General features: G+C 48.6%; 1 protein-coding gene across 5 annotated transcripts in view; it reads left to right on the top strand.

Annotated features, from left to right (window-relative positions):
- LOC121461682 (kalirin-like) overlaps positions 1-22,112 on the top strand; it is a 115,496-nt gene that overhangs the window by 75,983 nt on the left and 17,401 nt on the right. For 4 of the 5 annotated variants that reach the window (XM_041672821.1, XM_041672818.1, XM_041672820.1 and 1 more), the window contains 5 exons: positions 2,085-2,208; positions 3,245-3,304; positions 18,374-18,401; positions 19,122-19,293; positions 21,473-21,594. In XM_041672821.1, the coding sequence (XP_041528755.1) occupies positions 2,085-2,208; positions 3,245-3,304; positions 18,374-18,401; positions 19,122-19,293; positions 21,473-21,594 (506 nt within the window). The remainder of the gene's footprint in view (positions 1-2,084; positions 2,209-3,244; positions 3,305-18,373; positions 18,402-19,121; positions 19,294-21,472; positions 21,595-22,112) is intronic. The other variant, XM_041672819.1, reaches the window with a different exon arrangement.

Raw genomic sequence — 22,112 nt, 5'->3', positions numbered from 1 at the left:
CTCTGCTTTGGCCCTTCTCTGTCAGGAAACCAAAGCTACTGATGTCACCTGGCCTCTCCAGGTGACCAGAGAAACCAGAAGTGGCCCCTCGGTGAAATCAGCCCAGCCCGTTTTAGTGTAGAGATGAGCATTTTGGAGACCTTGGAGGGAAAGGCCACAGAGCCCTGACGTGGCAGAATCTCACAGAGGTACCTCTTAAAGGGCAGTGCTCTCGTTACCCAGACACTGAGTCTACCTTCCTCCTCACCTTGGATGTCTTGGTCACAGGTTGAAGGGGCAAAGAGAATAGATAGGTGCACCCACTAGCCACTGGGTTTCTTGCCAGCCAGGGTTTCACAAGGGTTGGTGGCACTGGAGGTGAGCAGCTGACTGAATGTGGTATTGGTGTTTCTCAGCAAAGACCACTCACTCCCCCTTCCCTGGGCCTGCATGACTACAGGGATCAGAACTGGTGATGGTGCCCAGGATAAATGTCACAGACTATGTTCACATCAGTCACTGGGCTTGTGGCCAAGAGATGGATGCTCCCCAAACCATGGTGACGTGTTCTTCTGGGAAGAAGAATTTGAAATTGAACCCCTCCTGCCACTTGCGCTCCTCGGTACACTATTTTTAACATTTATTTCTCACCAAGCACACTGAGGAGCCCAGAGGTGGCAAAAAGCAGGCATAACCCCCACCTGCACACAAAAATAGTATACCTCCTGCCCTGGAATCCTTTCAGTGGGGACGTCCTTGATAACCCTGGGGGTAGGGGTGTGGATTTGGGAATAAAAGACAAGAGACAAAAGTCTGCACTCTAAGAGTGGTGTCCTCTAGGTCTCATCCGTGTCTGATTCACTGGGGTAGAGGATTTGGAGCCAGAGGCTCTGGGAAGTCCTGGAGAGCTTCTGGTCAAGGCTGTGAGATGAGCTCTGGCCTTCAGGAGGACCCCACTTCCCACAGCATGCGAGAACACAATTGCGGGTGCATTTTTCCTCTTCAGGTTAATTGCTGAGGCGGGATGTTAGGCGGCAAATGTTTGTAGAACACCTACATTGGGTTCCTTAGGCTCCTGGTGGCCCTGGAGTACCATGGAGGAGGGGCTTGCTGTTATAGTTTAAAGTATTTTTCTTCTAAATCTGACCCGCCTCTCCCTTGATGAGGTTTTCTCCCTCAAGGCCTGTCTACAGAGCCCCATATTTAACCAGGAAACACCGAGGGGGGAACACAGGACCCAGTCCGTGTAAGAACTAACTTCATGCAAACCCTGTAAGCATGAAACGCAGCTGCTGCTCGGGTCCCTGATGCTGCTTACTTAGGTCGTGGCCTTTGCTGCCCTCGACTCTGACAGATGTGGGATTCCAGGGATCTGCTCTGAGCCTGCCCTCTGTAGCTGTGACCCCAAATCGGGACGATGTGAAAGAGCATTGCTACTGTCACCTCGCTGGGAGCACACACTGGGCTTTGCCCCAGAAGGGAAACTCTGACACCTTTTAGAGGCTGACAGAGCCCTGGAGTCCCAAGTCATAACATAGAGGACACAGGTTGAAACCTTGCCCTGAAGTATCCAGAGGTGGGCGGCAACTTCCTCAGAAACCCTGGTGGTTCCCCAGTGCTTGACTGTACCACGCCCCAGACACAAATAACAACATGGGAACCTCAAAATCATTCTATTGGGTCTTATTTACATATGAGGTATTATGACTTGTTTTTACAGAATGAAATATATTTCCTTTATCTTTCCTATTCTATACCCATTCCACCCTTCCCTATCTACTATGCCCTTCAAAACGCCACCCTGATCCTTGAAGTCTTCATTGGATGATCAAAAATCTCCGAGTTTGGTGACCCGGTACCTATTTTCTCCAAATGCTGCACTTTACCTGGTATGCCTTTCAGGAAGGGTCAGAGTTATCCTCACCTCCAGCTGGAGGTGATGTCAACCCCAGCCACCACATTAGCTGGCATGGAAGGTTCAGGGCCCGAAGCTGGCAGGGGCTTCACCGGAGCATCTCATCTGATAGACAGTGGTGGTGAGCCCGCCCACCACCTCCCTCTGCCCCATCCTGCCATTTTGATTGGTGCATTTTTTGGTATAACAGGAAGTCATGTTCATGGCATACTCTACGCATGAGAAAGCGGGCAGAAGTGGAGAACACGGGTAAAAATGAAGCCACAGGGCCTCGTAAACCCAAGGATATTCTGGGCAACAGAGTCTCTGTTAAAGTGAGTAGGTATTGTGGACCTGGGTCCCTCTCATCCATTCCTTCCCTGAGGCATTATCACAGGCAGTTTGGGTGGGTGGAGACTGGTTACTTATTTATCTACTGCCCGGTGTGGGGACCAAAGGGGAAGTAGTTTAGCAGGATTTTGCATGCAAGATCAATTTGTTCTTTATTTTTTATTTCTCCTGGCACCTTCAATTCAAGTAAGTACCTCTCGTTTCCTTTCCTTTTGTGATTAAGCAAGATGTTTTACCGCAAAAATCATCTTGCATTCTTTTCTTAGAGATGCAAGATGCTTGGCTCATACTAAACGTCTTGAAGCTACCAGTAGCCTAGGATTGGGAACATGTTCAGGTTACAGGCTCACCCTCCAAACCCCTGATCTTGCGAAGGCAGAGGTTTGGGACTTAAGGCTGTCGTGTCCTTAGTAAAGTTTCATTTCTTTTCCCCAGCATCACCTCTGAGCAATGTCCTCATATTCCCGCTGTGCGTGGAAAGAATAGGGAGGCACACTGGTGAAGCCCTAGTTGGTTTGTAAATTATCTGTTACTTTGAACTCACCAACCATGAGTGTGGCAGACCGGGGTTTCTCCCATCTGGGAGCAACGTGGATGTGCTCTCCCTGTTTAACATGACCCCTCTGAAATGCTTTGCCTGGGGACAGTGAAAATCACACACTGACTATGTCCTAAGCGCTTTGCCTTCCCAAGCAAAAGAGCTACAAAACCTATTCTTTACCAGCCTTTTGGGGAAAAGAAAGTGGGAAGCCCGGCTTCACTGGAGAGGCCAGTTTCATTCCAGCACTCCGGCTCCATTCGACACTCCCATTGCTCTTCCTGATGTGATATGCAGGTGTCCACAGTCCCCGCAAAAGCATGCCGCTGCCATGACGACCCACACTCCACCTGAAAAGCCCACGGTTGTTTCTCTGCCCCGTTTCCCATGTCCGTGCTTCTCTGACGTTCTCCTCTCTCCAGCTAGGCGACTGTGTTCTAACTGTGTTCTCTTTCTTCCCCTTCTCCATGCTGCCAACCCAGGAGACGAACAGTTCCGAGGAGTCTGAGTGTGATGATCTTGACCCTAATACTAGTATGGAGGTAGAAGCAGCTATGTTGTCCTATTTCCTACGATGATTGCCTTTTCCCGTGTGCTCGGTGACAGTGGCCTTGCTAGAGTCCAGGATGCTCGTGCTTCTGTAATGTTAGGGGAGTCTCAGGGTGTCCCGTCCAAGCTAAAGCAAAAGAAAAGCTAAATTCACCTCAATTTGGGAAGGAAACTCTACTTTGGTATCTTTTTAAAAACAAAACCTTGTGTTTCTCTCAAATGCTTCCTTAATCCTTTGGGAAGCTTTGGCTTTATGAAGAAAATACCCAGCTTTATTATTTAAAACATAGAATGTGTTTTTTCATAGAAAATGGCCTTAATTGGTATTTGGTTCACAGCTGAAGGGTAAGAGCCACTGGGTGGTTTTGTTTTGTTTTGTTTTTCTTCTTATAGTTTCCTCTATTTTCTTGCCTCTTCCCCTGTCCCCTTTTCTCTTTATCTTGATCTTCTGGGCTCTAGTTCTTCAGTGCTCTAGGTTTTTCTGAGTGACCTGGCTCCTCTTTACTATGTGCACCTGGTTAAGAACAAAAGCAAGAAATGATTAACGCTAAGGCTTCCTTTGCCCACACCCAGGGCCCAGGGCCAGTGGTTATGGTTTCTAAGTGAAGAACCCCACATAGCAGCCTCTCTCCTAGAGTCTTGGTCTGGCGACAGGGAGGCAGAAGCATATGGAAGACCTTTCCCATGCCCCAGGTTTGCATGTATATGGGAGTTGGAACAGCATCCTGCCATCTTGAACCTCCTTTGCCAAGTCTCTACATACGCACAGACCCTGGAGAATCAGCAAGCATGAGCTAGCTTGACTTGCCATGTAGACTTTCAGAGTAGATTGAAATGTCTTTCTCAAAAAGACATTTTAGAATGTCATTTACATGGGATCTATGTCCCCTTCCTAGCAATAGATTGAAAATTACAGAATTCCTCTAATGCAAAATAATTTATAAGTGTGTTTTTGACAGTTTCATAAATGTATATAATGTATTTTTATCACATCTACCCCCTATTACTCCAAACCCTGCCTTCCCAGTAATTCACCTTCCCATGTTTATGGTTTTTGTTTTATTCTTAAGTGCCCAGAGTTAAGCTAGGGTTCCTCGGACGAGCATGGGTGTGTTATTTGCTGGAGCATAGGCACCCTGCCTACCGGTGACTGTACCACTGAAGAAAAAGGACAACCCCACTCCCACTACCGCCAGCAATGACAATAACTCCTCAGGGGGAGGGCCTTATGTGTCACCCCCCCCCTTCCTATAATGTTGTCAGGTCCAGTCTTGTGCAGATAACCACAGCAACGGCCATATCAAGTCCTCTGCCTCTGCCAGATCTTACAAGCATGGCTACAAACAAATATTTAGAAGACACTGTGACAACATGTCCATTTAGCATAACAACAGCAGTAGGTTCCCCTAAACCCTTGATGTGTAGCCAAAACTTTTCACCTACTTAGATAGACTATTATTATTATTATTATTATTATTATTATTATTATTATTGACATAATCCCTAAGAAGCCACCTCCGTATTGTGAAAGCAACAGACAGCCCAAGAGAGACCATGCGGCCTAAGAACAGGTGTGTCAGCTGTGGAGGACGCTGACTGAACTGAACTGAGCTGAGAGGCTAGTGGTAGAAATGGGAGCTCTGCCAGAATAGAACGGTGTCTTGTGGGTGTGGGTTCTGCCACAGAAGCCAAGTCTGGCAGGTGTGGGCCAGTAAAGCACTCCAGTGTGGGAGGAAGTGGTGATGGCATTCACAGCTTAAACATGTCTGAGCAACAGGGGAGCCAGGGGATGCCTGACCCTCTTGGCTCTCATTTCATAGGAGAGTCAGCTACATGCGTGGGTCCCACACGGGCCAATTTTTAGATACAAGTGGCACTTTTATCACCGCGCCTAGATGTTGCTGGCGTATACTGGAGGAGTCAGCTAAATGGAGAGGAAGGCCAGGGGAGGGGAGGGAAGGGGAGGGGAGGATCCAGGTATCTGTGTTCCAGAATGACATTCCCACACTGCAAAAGAAGAGGTGGATACAGAGGGATGTGCTGGTTGTCATCCAGTGAGAAAGTTAATTTGTCTACTCAGATGCTCCGTACCCACTTACATAAGGTGGGTGTGTGTGCGCGTGCACATACACACACGCACACACACACACCTTAGCCCTGCTTGCAAGTTGAACCCATTTTTAAGGTTCTTAATATTCTAAGATGGGTATTCTCTTTGTGGACTGAGTGAGATGGGCCCCTGGGAGGTGCTACTGGCCACCCAAGCAAAGACATCAGGATGTTCTTGGTGGCAGAAGAAAGCCCCAAAGCGTGCCACTACGTGAACACAAAGTTTTTAAAGGCGATAACTGGGGTGCAAAGCTTCCCGTAGGCAGAAAGTTCGGCTAGCCCATCCCCTCAAGGGGGAGTGTGATTGGAGGCTATGAATATGCTGGTGGCCCCAGCAAGTCCAAAGCAGTTGTCCCACAGTCCTTGGCCATCCATGCTCACACTCCCAGGCATCCATGAGTTTCTGAATGGATGGTAGCTGTCATCTCGGATGCTGGCTTAGCCACTTAAGATACAAAGAGCAAGCAGGATCTTGAACCTCAAGCTGCTAAGCATAAGGGGTCTGGAAATGGAACATCATTGCAACAAAGATGGCAGAAGAACGTGGCTGCTAGTGCATGCTGAAGACCGGTTGAATCCAGATGGCTGCACCTCCTCCAAAAAGCCTCTTGCAGCAAAGGTGATAGTTTGGGGCCTCTTTCCAAAGTCCCGCAGGCCCAACCCCACCTTGTCTTTTGGATGTGTATTCTATTCTCGGTGAGCTGAACAGCAGCCCCACCAGTCTATACTCTGCCTCTGTTCCTGGGACCCCGGAACCTGGCACTGTGCACCCATGTGCTTGCTCCAAGCCTGGTCTCCAAATGTGACGTCCCGGCCTGCTGACTTCATCCCGGAGCACACTGTGAACAGACGCCTCTGCCTCCGTGAGAATGACGGCACCAAAGCATCGTCTCACTTCTCTCAAATGGGGAGTGTGTTCCTTTAAGGACAGTTTCCTGGGATCTTTTCACCAGATGCATCCTATCCAAGCATGTATTTGCCTTTTCACAGAACTTTAAGAAGACACAGGCTGACCTTGAGAGCAGTTTAAGAGGAGAGTCAAGCACACCGAATCCACCTGGCCACCTAATGTTCATAGCTTTTCATTCCCCTGTCAGCCAGTGTTTGTAGTAGTCACACACACACACACCAGCACTACAGGCCATACCACAGTCACAGCAAGACTGGCACAAGGTCCCTGCTGTCCCCTCTCAACCTGACTGTCCATCTGGCACCAGACCGCATGGGGAACTACTTTAAAAATGAATGCCTGCAGTTTAGCTTCTCCTTGAACTCCTGGGGAGAAGGGGAAGTGTGCAGAAAGTTACATGCAAAAGAAATCCAAATGAGGATAAAAATGAAATGCTGGGACCTCTTGGGAACAGCTAGCGCTCTCTCTCTCTCTCTCTCTCTCTCACACACACACACACACACACACACACACAACTTAGACTGATGACGGCCGTATCTAGGCTTAGAGCCACATGGCTGCCTGCCAGCTTCTTCAGTCCCATGACCACCCGGTGTCCACAAGTGACACTCCAGGCTAGAGCCAGGACTCAAGTACCCAGGCCCAGCACCTGCCCCCAGTCAGGGCCTGTCTCAAGAAATCTGCACTCTCTCTGACCAGGGCTGTTTCCTTCCGACTCACAGCCTATGCCAGGAGGTCCCACATCCATCCGTAAACCTCTGAAAAGCTGGGGACCTCATCCCTGGGTTTTCACAGCTGCTCGGCCCCACATTGCCCCCCTGCCTGAATCCATCAGTGGGGCTGAAAAGTCTGAACCAATTTCCAGACTCGGGCCTTTATCTCTAAGGATCAGAATCCTCAGCCCAGTTCTTGCATCAAACCCAATTGATTACATGCATTTTAATTTCTTTAATAAAGCTCCATAGCCCTCTTAGCAGAGGTCAGTCTATCCAAGTGAGAAGCTGTGATTCCAGAAAGACCCTCCCCACGCCAGCCACTACAGACTCTGGCCTCTTTCAGCTGCCAGCTGCCAGCTAGGTGGCCTTGGGAGCTCACACGTCCCCTAAGCACTGTGGAGAAGGGCTCTGAAGGTGCCAAACCAAGGCACTTGAAAACAGGAGGCTAATTGGGGAAGATATTTCTATTTAGGGTAAAAACATTTTCAAGAGAGCCCTGGGAAGTTGGAACTAGCCTCTGCTCTCACCCACTCTTTACCGCTTTGCATGGGTGTGTCATGATGAGCATACTTACTGTGGAGTTCAGTGTGGAGCTCGGTGATGGGGAATCCCTTCGCGATGTTGTGCAGCATCCCCACCCTTCATTTCTGGAACTTTCCCATAACCTCAAACATGCTGCGTGCCCACTAAACAACAGCCACTGCCCCACCTCCCCATCTCCCATCTCCCTGGCTCTTTTCCTTTTTAAAACAGGGAGTTGAATTACAAAAAGATTAACCTGGGGCTGCAGAGATGGCCCAGCAATTGATCCAGAGGACCTGGGTTCGATTCCCAGCACCCACATGGTGGCTCACAAAGACTCACAACTCCAGCTCCAGGGGATCTGATGCCCTCTTCTGACCTCTGTGGGCACCAGGCGTGCATGTGGCACACACAGACACATACATACACACATGCAGGCAAACATGTATACATATCAAACAATTTCTAAGCTGTAATTTTCGGTTCAAAAAATGAGCAGCCAGGAGTAGGTGGAGGGCTCAGCCAATAGTGCTCACTGTGCACGCGTGAGGACCAGCATCATAGGAAAAGTGGGGCACAGTCATCCTAGGGGTGAAGAGACAGAGACAAGATAACCCCTGGGTTTGCTGACCAACCGTCAGCATCCATGGAGAATAACTGAGAAGAACTTGCAGTATTGGCCTCTGGCATCCACACACATCTACACAGATGCATGCCTGTGGACATGTGTACACTTACACACTGATTTTAAAAAAGAAAACCAGAAGATGCCCTGAGGCAGTTTTTCGCCTTCCCTGACCATTCTTCCCCCATCACATCCCCTCCCGTGACAGTTGAGAAGACACCATTTCCAGGCCGGCTTTAATCTAAGGCACAGGTCCTGGGGGCCGAGAAGGCCTGTCTTCCACTGCCAGTTGCCTTGTGTGAGGGTGCTGCTCCTCTGGCTTCCCAGAGCTGATCTGTGACAGAAACAGAAGCCGCACAAAGGCAATGGGACTAAACCGTAGTCAGAAAACATGGACTCTGGATCTTGGCACCTATGTGGCCTTGGGCCAGTTAGCTTTCCTGAGCTCTGGGTTTCCCTGCAGGTGACTCACAGTCCCTAGTGTGCAGGCCTGTGGATAATGACATGTAGCCCTCTGGACACCACATAGGGGTGATGTCAGGGGAGTTGGCTCTGGACCACATCTGCCTCCCAAAGCACTGAGACCATGGCAGAACAAACTGGAAGAAGTGCTGTCTGCTATTGAGTGGTGGTGGGAATGGCAACTGAGGTGACCACCTCAGGTTCCAGGAACAGGGTGAGTGTTCAGAACTGGCACATCTCCCACCACACACATACCCCACAAAAGAACACAATTCCAGGTCCCAGCTGCCCAAGCCTCGAAGAACTAGCCTGTTTGCTCCTGCCTCAGACACTCTGGCATCCTCGTCCCAGATTCAGGGCTTCAGAATAACCTGGCCACACAGATGAAACGTCTGCACACCAGCCGGGCGGCCGACCTCCTGGCGCTGCCAGTAGGTTTCCACTGAAGCCTGTTTTTGTATTTTAATAAGAGAATTAATGAAAAGAACTCTTGAAAGGAAAAGAAAGTGGAGTGTCACATTCCTCTCATTTTGACAAAACATTTGCTTTGTAAGGTATCTGATGGACTTGGCAGCCAGGCACGTTCTTCCTGCCCAGATTTGTCCTGGCTCCCTATAAGGACTGATGGAAGCTTGCCGCCGAGGAAGGGACCTTAGCTGAGGCAAGGCAGCCCTCCCTCCATGCTGTGCTCTGTTTGGCCATCAGGGGAGGCACAGTCGCCTAGCTGTGATAGCTTTGTCACTGACCGAGCTCCCAAAAAAAAGCCATTGTAAACAGAGGAAGAGCTTAGCCACACAGCTCCCGGGTCTCTGTTGTTCCTTCAGCCCTGACGCTCTGGGCCAGAGATGAGGCTGAAGATGGTGGTGACAGGAGTGGGTGGGAGAGGAGGCCAGTCACTCATGGTGGCCAGGAAACAGACATGGAGAATGTCCACACTAGAGGGCTGTCTCCTTTTGTCCTTTTTTTCAGTCTGTCATTCAACAGGCTATGGGCTGGTGCCACCCACATTCAGAGCAGGTACCCCCATCACCACCAGCCTAACTAATCCTCTCTGCAAATGCCCTCACAGACATGGCTAGAGTTGTGCTTATAAATCTCTGGGGCACTTCTCTATCCAAGTTGACAATAAGCATTAACAACCACCTCTCAGCCGGGAGTGGTAACCCACACCTTTAGTCCCTCACTCAGGTGGCAGAGGCAGGTGGATCTCTGTGAGTTCAAAGTCAGCCTAGTCTAAACTGAGTTCCAGGACAGCCAGGACTACACAGAGAGACCCTGTCTCAACAAACAAACAAACAACAACAACAAACCAATAAAACTAAAAAATCAAAACCAATCTCCTCTCCCAGAAAAGTAGGTTCAGAGAAATAAGGTCACACAACCAGTGAGAGGAGGCCTTGCTACTGACCTGTGCCTTCCTCACCTTAACCTACATCCATCAGGAAGTCTGAATGCAGAGGCTCAGGCCCTTCCTTGTTGCACATCTGCTTGTAGGAGGAGAATTTCTTCTTCAACAACTTTTATGATCCCTTGGCTTCTGGGGTAAATGCCGGGCTTTGGGCACACCCTCTTCCAGTGACTCAGGAGCACAGCCATTGCAGCCAGGGAAGTTAAGTCTGGTTGACATTAGTTGGTTTCTTGGGCCGGCATCACTCATTGTGCTGTTAGTCATGTATTTCCTGAGTCACCTCACCCGAGTCTGAAGGCCTAGCCCATTTCATTATGCTGTACACCTACAAGGCTTCAGATTGACCTAGGAGTTGCCCCAAGAGTGCAACATTAGAAGAAACGGAGCCACCACTCCCATTCACCTCTTTACACAAACATTCACGTTCTGTCAAAGTTCACCTGCAAGCTCAGGGAGCATTCCTCAATGAGTCCTAAGGCAAATCTCGAGGGAAAAAATCAAGAAATCAATACCGCATATACAAACTAAGTTCTCCAACCACCAAGATGATGAAAGAAAGAAAGAAAGAAAGAAAGAAAGAAAGAAAGAAAGATTTGGAGGGAACTGGAGAGGTGGGAACTGGAGTTTGAACCTATGTCAGGCAACTTAAACTCCCTGTAACTCCAGCTCCAGGGGATCTTGACCTTCTTGGACACCTGCATTCATGTGCCTATTACATAGACACACTTCATCATACACACACGCGCATGTACACACTTATGAAATAATAAAAATAAATCTTTTTAAAAAATGATTTGAGGGGCTAGAGAGAAGGCTTGGTGTTTAAGAACACTGGCCGCTCTTCTAGAGGTCTTGAGTTCAATTCCCAGTACCCACTTGGCAGCTCACAGACTTCTGTGTGATCTGATGCCCTCTTCTGGTCTGCAGATGTACATGCAAACAAAACATCAATATACATAAAATGAACAAATCTTTTAAAATAATGATTTGAGCCGAGTGGTGGTGCACGCCTTTAATCCCAGCACTCAGGAGGCAGAGACAGGAAGATCTCTGATTCAAGACCAGCCTGATCTACAGAATGAGTTCCAGGACAACCTGTCTAATAAATAAGTAAATAAAAACAACAACAATAAATGGTTTAAAGTCAGGCCGCTCACAACCTACTCTAACTCCGGCTCCAGCACCCTCTTCTAGAGTTCACAGGCAGCGACACCGGCATAAGTAAAAACATTTCCATTGCGGCTGGGCCAGAGAGAAATCATAGTCCCAGGAAAAGCTGTCTGGGTCTGGGGCTGGAGAAATGGCTTAGCAGTTCAGAGCAAGTCTTGCTCCTGCAGAAGATCTGAGTTCTCAGCACTCACACTGGGCAGATCTCAACTGCCTGTCACTCCAGTTCCAGGGGAGCCAGTACCCTCTCCTGGCCTATACAGATACCACACACACACACACACACACACAGAGAGAGAGAGAGAGAGAGAGAGAGAGAGAGAGAGAGAGAGAGAGAGAGAAAGAGAAAGATTTTTTTAAAAATACCTAGAACTGGGCTGGAGAGATGGCTCAGCGGTTAAGAGCGTTGCCTGCTCTTCCAAAGGTCCTGAGTTCAATTCCCAGCAACCACATGGTGGCTCACAACCATCTGTAAAGAGATCTGGTGCCCTCTTCAGGCCTTCAGGCATACACGAAGAAAGAATATTGTATACATAATAAATAAATAAATAAGTTTAAAAAAAATACCTAGAACTGAATGCCCATAAAATCCTTGGGAAAACCCAAGTTGTTGCTTCTTAGGATTATGTTGCATTTGTACTTTTAAAAAATTTATTTAAATGTATTTTTACTTGATGTGTATGGGTGTTTTGCCCATATGTATGTGTATGTCTGGTACCCAAGGAGACCAGAAGAGGACATCAGATCCCCTGGAACTGAAGTAACAGACGTTTGTAAGCAGGAGGTGCTGGGAATTGAACCCAGGTCCTCTGGAAGAGCAGTCAGTGCTCTTAGCCGCTGAGCTAGCTTTCCAGTGCCGCATCTGCATTTTTAAATTGCAGCTTCTTTAATGTTCACCAAGAAACAGGAATACCATTTAGAAATTGGAAAATGCTAGTCAGGCAGTGGTGGCACACACATTTAATTCCAGCACTCAGGAGGCAGAGACAGAGGGATGGATCTCTGTGAGTTCGAGGCCAGTCTAATCTATAGAGCGAGTTCCAGAACAGCCAGGACTACACAGAGAAACCCTGTAAAAAGAGAGAGAGAGAGAGAGAGAGAGAGAGAGAGAGAGAAAGGAAAGGAAAATGGAAACCTGTTTGCTGCAGTCAGGTTGAAATTATGAATAGTTAAACCTTTAAATCAGAAACCATACCCAACTCCAGGACCACATGCACAAGAAAAAGTTCAGGAAGTTTTGTTTTGCACTGAGGGTAGAATCCAGGACCTCACACATACGAGGCAAGTGCTCTAAGACTCTGCTATAGCCTCAGTCCAGGAAGTATTATCTTTTTAATATCTGTTTACTTTCTAACTAAATATTACCTAAATCCCTTTCCTTCCCTGCGCTCAGATTAGCTTGAAGCAAACATAGAGCAGTTGGGGCTGGAGATATGCAGTGTAGGATTTTGTTTCACCCGGGTAGCTCTAGATGGTCGGGGACATCCAGTGTGGGTCTCCTTCAGTCATCTTTATCCGGTACCGTATGGAGCTTACATGTGCTTTGTGATTGGGTGATGGGGGATTTAGAAAAACTGGTTTTCCAGACAGAATCTCACCTCTTGGAGTCAGACTCTTCGGCCCTAACTGGCAAGAAAAACAAGGCTCCAGCTCTCTTCAAACTTGGTGGGTTTGACCTGTAACATTCCCCCTGGCTTCGCTGCATTTTGAAGAAAAAAAAACCAGAAGGAACTAAGCTGCTTGGCAATTCGTTCTTACGGCCTCAGGGAAACCTTGCTCCCTGCTGCCCTCTGCTGGTCAAATAAAACGAGATTCCCCAGCGGTCCACCTCTTCCTCTACCCGACCGCCCGCCCCCCTACACACACACACACACACACACACACACTTTACCCAGCATTCCCTCTCTCCTGCATCTCTCAGAGCGAGACCATGTACATTACGTATGAACAGCATCTGTTTCCTCCACAACCATTTTTATTCACATTCCAATTCTCCGTGGCTTTCCCATCCGTCCCTTCATGATGACTGCCCACGTTTGTAAGGGAAGGGAACATTCAATTTCAAGAAACATCTGAGACATAATTAGAACTTCAGGTCCATGCACGCATCAATATCAGTCACTAGACAAGACAGCCAGGAGACCCAAATCCGAGTCCAGGGATTGAGTGACCTCGGTTAATCTGATTCAAGAAACTTTGACCCATACTACAGAAGATGCTGCGTTTAACACCAGGATTGACCACACTGAAGGTACACAAAGCAAAGAAGGGTTGCCATCTGCAACCTGTGACTGGTGACATAGGCAATACAGAGGGGATGCTGGGATGCATGGCAGCTTGTGACCAGAGGCCCCAAGGTGCCAAGTGGAAGAGCACAGAGGAAGGAAGATCACCGTCACCATTGGCTGAATCACAGGCTTGGGCCGACCAATGGGATTCCCAAGAAAGTCACATGGCCAATTTATAAAAAACAAAAGGCATTCCAGTTTCTGGAGAAGATCTTATCTTACCTCCCCGAACTAGAATCCCAACCCCTAAAAAATGTCTATGGTTTGACAAATACAGACCACTGCATGCCAAGTTTTTGCTAAATTTGGAGGCAATAACAATGAAGAAGACAATGTGGTCCTTGTCCTCATGGGCCTGGGAGCCATAGAGAGCCATAGACTAATCCATTCCTAAGAAGACCACTGTGGGAGAACAGTGTCATGGGCATCTCCTGTCCATCCTTGGATTTGCTTCGGGTGGAACAAGGAAAGAATTATCTGGGGCTGTGATCCACAGTCCCAGCTAGCAAAAGCATTGGCATGGACCTTGCCCAGGTTCTTAGTCCCTGCTGGAAAGTTATAGCGGACTGGAAAGAGGTGGGACAGAGGCAGCCAAGCTGAGCATTTGGGCCTCTGACATCAATGACAAAGTTCAGTGCTTTCCCCAAGCACCTCCCACTGCACCCCACACTGTGATGGACAGCATACTGAGCTAATCAAAGCCTCCCATAGCCAACTTTGTCATTGTAGGATTTTACACTTTTGTTTCCCTGACTCATTTAGGAGATAGGGATCAGTCACGCTGCCTCTGTGTTTCTCCATGGCTTCCCGAGGGAGGTGGCTGTGAGCAGTTCAAGCCAATTAGATAAAGCTGCCTAGATCAGTGCTGATATTACCATGGTGACAACAATTGCCCATGGACCACCCAAAGGGCCAAAACAAAGGTGGGTGGCTTCCCTGGTCTTTCCAGATAAGACCCTACAGTCAAGCTTCTCCCCAGCATTCCCACTAAATCTACATCCTAACTAGGAGTATGCATTCCTTAAACAGAATGTGTATTCAGTAGCATCCATGACACAGGATTCCATGATGAGAAAGAGGAACCCGAACACTCTGCAGCCAACTGGGATGTGCTCTCATTGAAGCACTACCTTCAACTTTTCCTACTAGGACCTGAGAAGGTAGCTCCACGGTGGGGTGCTTGCCTAGCGCAAAAAGTCCTGGGTTCCATGCCTCCTGCCTCAAGTATATATGAAATATGATAGCCTGCCACTTGTTCGATTGTCTCCTGTGTGAGCCTGCTGGCAGGGACGTCATCGCCTCCTCTCTGGGGAACTGCCCTCGTGGTGGAAGTACACACCTGCAGACAGTCTGTTCAGACTCAGGTTCTTTGTCCCCAGGGTCCTGATTGAGTCGGGGAATGGGAGGGAGCAAAGTTTTGAGCTCTGTGGTCTGTTGAGGGCTGGTCCTTACCATCCATCAAACTTAGAATGCAAATGTCATAGCATTCCATCTTGGGAGTCAGAGACAAGCAGATCTCTGTGAGTTCAAGGCCAGCCTGGTTTGTGTAGTGAGTTCCAGGACAGCCAGGGCTACATAGAGATAGCCTATCTCAGAGAGAGAGGGAGAGGGAGAGGGAGAGGAGAGGAGAGAAGAGGAGAGAAGAGGAGATGAGAGAGGAAGAAGGAGGAGGACGAAGAGGAGGAGGAGGAGAGAGGGAAGGAGGGAAGAAGGGAGGGGGGAAAGGAGGGGGAGTTACCTAAACACTATATGCTGTTTTATAAATATGGTAAGTAGGGCCTATATCTTTGTATTTCTGTGTCCACAAGACCACACACAGATCAGATAGAATTTCTTAAATGGGAAGAAAAGCCTCCTATAATCCCAGCACTGAATAATCACCATCAACATGTGGAAATATTCTTAGCCTCTTCTCTTTCTGCCAAATAACTGACAGAAAGGGTTGGTGTACCTCACCTAAGCCAGACTGCTTGGTGAACGACCTCTTTTGCGCCCCCTGCTGGTGCCGTGGTGCTGCTGTCGTAATTAATTGATTACCCCAAGTAAAGCTCTGCTCCCTTCTCACACAGAGGAGTCTCCTAGGTGTGAGACTCAATAGCTTTTATTTGTAACATCCTTCCTTGTTTCACCCATCCACAAAAGCCTCAAGGGCTGGAAGCTGGCGGGTGGAAGATCAGTTGCTTTGCGCAGACCGGATCATCCTCCAGGGGTCCTTCAACAAGGCTGCCTGGTAATTTGCCTGAAGGAGGCCTAAAAAAAAAAAAAAAACCGTCTCCCTCCTAAATCCTAGGACCAACAGACTGGTGTAGCTTTTCTCTGCCGTGGACAGCTAATATAGAGACCCACAGCTGGTAAGAGTTATCATCAATAGCTGTGGAGTGCTCAATCCTAAATGAGAAGGCTGTATCACAGCTACCCCCCACCCCCACCCCCCAGGAGAGAATGCAGCAGAAGAGGGACAGAAAGATGATCAGAGCCACGGAGGGAGATGGCTGTCAAAAAGTGTCTTCTGGGCACACGGAGCCACTCATGACTTCACAGCAGCAGTGGCTGCCTGCGCGAGACAGAGCCAGTCAGAGAGTCAACAGAGAGGAGAGGGATTCGAACCCCAACCCTAGCTAAGGAGCTTTGGCAATTGAAGGCTGCTGAAGGAGGGAGAGTCGGTGTTCCTCGGGTAAACGGCCCCTGGTGGGCTATCTGCGCACCACCTAGACCCATGCACACGGACAACCCTCGGTGGACTCGGTGGGCTATGAAAAGAGGACTTGAAGTTGGGAGTGGGGTGTGGCAGGAAGTTCCGGAAGGAACTGGAAGAGGGAATGGGCTGATATAATCAAAATACATTGTATATATGTATACAGTTCTCAAAGGACGAATTCTCTCTCTCTCTCCCCTCCCTCCCTCCCTCCCTCCCTCCCTCCCCTCCTCCTCCTCCTCCTCCTTCTTCTCTCTCTCTCTCTCTCTCTCTCTCTCTCTCTCTCTCTCTCTCTCTCTCTCTGTTTTAAATGCCAGCCAAACATAATAGCACATGCCTGTAACCCCAGCCATTCAGAAGACTGAGGCAGGAGAAACCCTAATTTAAAGCCCGCCCTGAATATTTTGGCTTTAAGGCCTTATATCAACATTTTAAATAAATAAATCAATTTACAAAGCACTTGCCTAACACGAGCAAAGCCGTGGGTACAACCCCCAGTACACTCTTCCCCGTGCTGCTGCGTACTACACACCGATTCAGAAAGGAGCAGTCTTCATACGGTCCTGGCTCTGACTGATCTGTCTGTTTTAAAGGAACGGGGACCCCTGAATTTAAAGGAGCTCAGCGAGCTGCTCTAAGTGGCATTTTCAGACTAATAGAGAGGACTGAATAAGCTGGAGTCCCCATGGGGTTCCAGAATTGGCATCGCAAGGGTGCCTACAGCCCAGGTCATGAAAAACCTGTGTGTAAATGGGCAGTTAGTGTGCAAAGGGGAACCCCAGGAAACAGCATCTTTCCAGGGGGCTCCTGCACATCGCTCTATATGGGAACACACAGAAGCTGTGCGCGTTCGCAGAATGCAGGGATAGATACTGGGGGCCGGTGTGAAAGCCGCACCCGAGCTTTCCTTCCCAGAAGGCAAGTGTGTCTTCCACCCCAGCTGGAAGGAAAGAGCTTTTGCCTGACGAGGCAGCGGAGGTCGGGAGCCTTACCCACAGACTGCTTAGCACGAGGGAGGCACTTAGAGCGTCACGTCTTTGTCTGAACAGGGATTAAGCAGGCCTCATTCAAGAAGCACCGTGCTAGCACTTGGCATATACAGCTGTCTCTGTGATAGCACGTCATAGGGCGTTGTTTTTTCTTCCGTTTTATAGTGAAGGATATAATGATCGCTAATTGGCCCTAAGTAATGAGCATGCAACCACAGCGAACAAAACAGGTGACACCTGACCCAGGCTTCACAAAAGCCGGAGCCTTTCCACAAGCCAGATGTTTAAGAACTGGATTTGCCTTTGGGGAGAGGTGATACTGCGTGGGGGGACAGCACAGTGAGTGGCCTCTTGAGAACGGAGAGCTTTCCAGGCAGCCTAGAGTGGCCTCCTTTAGACGAGCCAGGTGTTCTGGGCAGGGCACATCACATGTTCTAGGCTTGAATCTTCCTCTGCTCTCTTTTTTTTTTTTTTTTTTTTTTTTTTTTGGTTTTTCAAGACAGGGTTTCTCTGTGGCTTTGGAGCCTGTCCTGGAACTAGCTCTGTAGACCAGGTTGGTCTCGAACTCACAGAGATCCGCCTGCCTCTGCCTCCCTAGTGCTGGGATTAAAGGCATGCGCCACCAAGTAGCACAAAGATCAGGTGTTTGCCAATCCCCTGTGGAGGCCAGGACCATAGAGGTGGGCTGAGACCAGATAGATAGTCTGGCTCTACTGCTCTTTCTCTTCAACCAGGGAAGCTCTGCGTAGGGCCAAGTACGGGTGGAAGGGAACCTTAGAAAGGAAACCACTGGGTAGGTTCACACAGTGTCCCAGCCCAATCGCTCTCGGGTCTTTTGTTTCTGCCAGAGATTTGTGGGGGAAACCGTTCCTGTGGATTGCCTGAGGACATGTTGAATGGGAGGGGTGTGGGGTTGTATATTGATAAAGCGCAACAGGAAGGAAGGGAGAAAGGTGGTCACAGCCTGCCCAGTGGCCATCTTAGACAGGAAGTAACTCTTTGAGGTTGAAGAGGGTGTCTGTGATGGTGGTCATCCATAACACCACAGGGACAGGGTGGGGTCCTGATGTCATTGCCACAATTGGTACTTGCAATGACTCAGTAAAGCCTATGATTTTTCTCTTAGTCGTAAAGATTCAAGTAATTTTCTCTTCTTTCGTGTGTTTTTCAGATCTTAAATCCGAATTTCATCCAAGAAGGTGAGTTTTTAAAGGGGATAGAGTTGAGAATGTAGGGGCTGGCTACATAAATTCTATTTAGCTTTAAGGTTGGGAGCTTAAGCAATGGCGATATGCTTCTGTATTTTTCTGTATTATAGATAAGGAGAGGGAATTAAGACAAACTATTAAATGAAAGCGGGCAGCATGTAATATATTTGACTAAATAAATAAAAATGTGTTTGTATAAAGCCCAAAGATTGCATAGTGAAATGCTCCTAGATGCCACCTCTGCGCTATGCCATCACGGAGCTTTTCCCTCTTTGGTTCTGTTTCTAATTTTTTTTTATTTGGTTTTTGAAGACAGGGTTTCTCTGCCCTAGCTGCCCTGGAACTAGCTCTGTAGACCAGGCTGGACTCAAACTCACTGCGATCCCCCTGCCTCTGCCTCCCAAGTGCTGTGATTAAAGGCGTGTGCCACCACTGTTGGACTCTTGTTTCTAAGTTTGCTGTAAAAAAGAGGGGCACAAAGGTGGGGGTGGTGTCAGCACACACCTTTAATCCCAGCACTCAGAGGCAGAGGCAGGGGGATCGCAGTGAGTTTTCGACCAGCCTGGTCTACGTAGTGAGTTTCTGATCAGACAATGGTAGGCTGAGGGTCACTTTAAACCATGATGCCCATCTCTGGGGGTGAGAACACAGTCTAAAATGGCTATTGTAAGCATGTTGTGGTAACAGCGATGTTCATCTATTCAATTGCAGTGGCTCCAGAATTCCTCGTGCCCTTAGTAGATGTGACCTGCTTGCTTGGAGACACGGTGATACTGCAGTGTAGAGTCTGTGGGCGGCCGAAGCCCACCATCACCTGGAAGGGTCCAGACCAGAACATCCTAGACACTGACAACAGTTCAGCCACGTCCACCATCTCCTCCTGGTAAGTGGATCACCCAGTGGAAGCTGGCTTCTGGGTAAAAGTCCCTCTGGATTACTAGTCACCCCCAAGGCGCTGCCCTCAAGTTTATTCTGGGTCCCACACTTGGCCTTGATTAGGAGAGAGATTGAGTTAAAGGCACGGGTGGCTCAGCCTCCCACACCGGAGCACCCTGTGTTCAAGTCTTAGGCACGACCTTGACTGTTCACTCTGAAGCTGGCCCCTTAGCCCGAACTTCTAGTGGATGCCAGCATGCATTGTGTGTGCTGCCCAGTACCATGTGGGCATCCTGGAGGCTAACAGGAACCATCTGTTCCTGTGCTGGACCTACAATAAACAAATAAAGCATTGTCCTTGAAATCACAGGCCAAGCCTTAACCATGGATATAAAATGCTTCTGTGGCCCCTGCTTTATAATCACCCTATTAGATGATCAGTCTATCCAAGGGCCCCAGGGAAATCTGTCAGAAGTACTGAAAGCTAACGAACACCCTGGAATGCTTCATGCCCGCCAGGATGCGTAGAGATAGGGATGTGATTTGGTCCTTACCTAAGAACTACTTTATGAGAAGGGGGGAAGGTACATTCCAAAATGTAAGGCTCTTCTCCACTAAAATTCTGTTTGGGTGACTGCCTCCAGCCATTTTGCTGGCTTGTCCCCACCACCACAGGAATTCTGAGCATCCCTGCATTGCTGTGTGCAGCAGACAAGCAATAACAAGCTCTAATGGCTCACCTGCCGCTTAGAGAAATACCTAGAATCAAGCACATTTCATTGATTGGCTTAACGTGTTTGTGAGTGTGTGTGTGTGTGTGTGTGTGTGTGTGTGTGTGTGTGTGTGTTAAAGGTGAGGGTGCCTTCCTTGGTATTTCCAGAAGAGATGCCTGATCAGGCCATAAAACATCATAGGCCTGAGCAGTTCTGTGTGAGAGTCGTTGTTTGGCAGAGAGCGTGAAGATCTCAGAACACTGTCCCACCCCAAGGGATATTGTCTTAGTTACTTTGCTATTGCTGTGAAGAGACACCATGACCAATGAGACTTACAGAAGAAAGCATTCAATTTGAAGCTCATGAAAACTCAATTTGGAAACTCTACTTCCTTCCAGAGGGTACTAGAATCCATGACCATGGTGGCAGGGAGCATAGCAGCAGGCAGGCAGGCATGGCTGGAGCAGTCGCTAAAAGTTCACATCTGATCCACAAGTAGCAAGCAGAGAGATGGGGCCTGGTGTGAGCTTTTGAAATCTCCACATCCCCCTCCAGTGACACACCCCCCTCCAACAAGGCCCCGCCTCCTAATCCTTTCCTAGCAGTTCCACCAACTAGGGACCAAGTATTTAAACATGTGAGCCTCCTGGAGCCATCCACGACAGAGTGGGTGGACTGGCTTCCCTGTGAATTAACCCTTTCGGAGAAGTTCCTTCTGTGAGGTGTTTCTGAATGCAATTCTGGGGCAAGTGAGAAAGTTACCACTTAGGTTCTGTGTGTGTGTGTGTGTGTGTGCGCGCGCACGCGCGCGCGCGCGCGAGCGTGCTCCCTTAGACATGTACCCGTGGGGACAGAGGTCCACCCCAAGTATCTTTACCTCTTGCTCTTCACCTGGAACATACTCTTTTGGTTGGACTGGCTGGCCAGCAGCCTCTGGATCTGCCTGCTCCCCAACCCACCCAGCACCCAGTTCTGGGGTCATGGGCACGTGCTGCACCCAGCTTGTTACTAACTCCTCTTCTCATGCTGTTCACCAAGCGCTCTATACCCACTGAGCCATGTCCCCAACACCCACTTAATGCTTTCAAGGATCCCATGTGTAAGATTTGAAATACACACACATTTTCATTATTGAATCTGTTTTATCATTTGTTATTGACTTATGAGATTGAAGCTATTTCAGCCCAAGGTTACTTGTGTAAAGTAATCATAATTGTGTTGCAAACCAGTAGGTTACAGGATTTTATTTATTTCTAATTCATATATCATGCCATCCCTATTCTATTCCTTATTTACACAAATTTGGGCAGTGAAAATAGCCAGAAAAATATTTCCCCACGTAACACAATGTAGTGGTAGGTAAGCTGGAGGCATGCGCTCTCGCCTCTGCACACCCTGAACCAAGCAGGTGGCATTTTACCTGCCCCTCAACTGTCCCCTCACTGTCTGAAGGAGATGCACTTAATGTCCTAGTGATTCTGGGGAAATCACCCTCAAGATCTGCAACCTGATGCCCCAAGACAGCGGGATTTATACCTGCATAGCAACAAATGACCACGGAACTGCGTCCACGTCAGCTACAGTTAAGGTGCAAGGTATGCTGTTCTCTCTCTCTCTCTCTCTCTCTCTCTGTCTCCCCCCTCCATCTCTCCCTCCCTTCCTTCCTCCCTCCCTCCCTCCCTCCATCTATCTATCTATATCTGTTTTAAAGCATTCTTGACTGTAGCAAAACATAACAAAACTTAGCATCTTAACCACTTTAAAGTGGAGAGTTCGGTGGCATTGAGGACATGCCCATTGGTTTGTGGCCACCACCACCACCCTTCCATATGCCTCTTTTATCATCTGTTCCTATTAAGCAATGATTCCAACCTCTTCTCTCCTCACTGCCTTGGCTGCCCACATTCTGCCTTCCCTATTCCTGCCTCGGACAATTTACATTGGTCGTTTTAAGTGGACATGGCCAGGGCACCCTGAGACTCGGGAAGAAAGGATCCCTCATCAAATTCTAAAGCAGAACCCAGGCCAATGGGAAGAGAAGCATGCCTGCTAAGAGCCCTTCCCCAGTCCTCAGCGTGGTTCCTGTTTAATTGAAGGAGGTTGCCAGGTAGCA

The sequence above is a fragment of the Microtus oregoni genome, unplaced genomic scaffold, assembly GCF_018167655.1.
Source record: "Microtus oregoni isolate MIOR12 unplaced genomic scaffold, Mior012 000023F_ref0000262, whole genome shotgun sequence".
Lineage (NCBI taxonomy): Eukaryota > Metazoa > Chordata > Mammalia > Rodentia > Cricetidae > Microtus > Microtus oregoni.
Note: the sequence above shows the minus strand (reverse complement) of the source record. Positions and strands in the feature narration are given on the sequence as shown.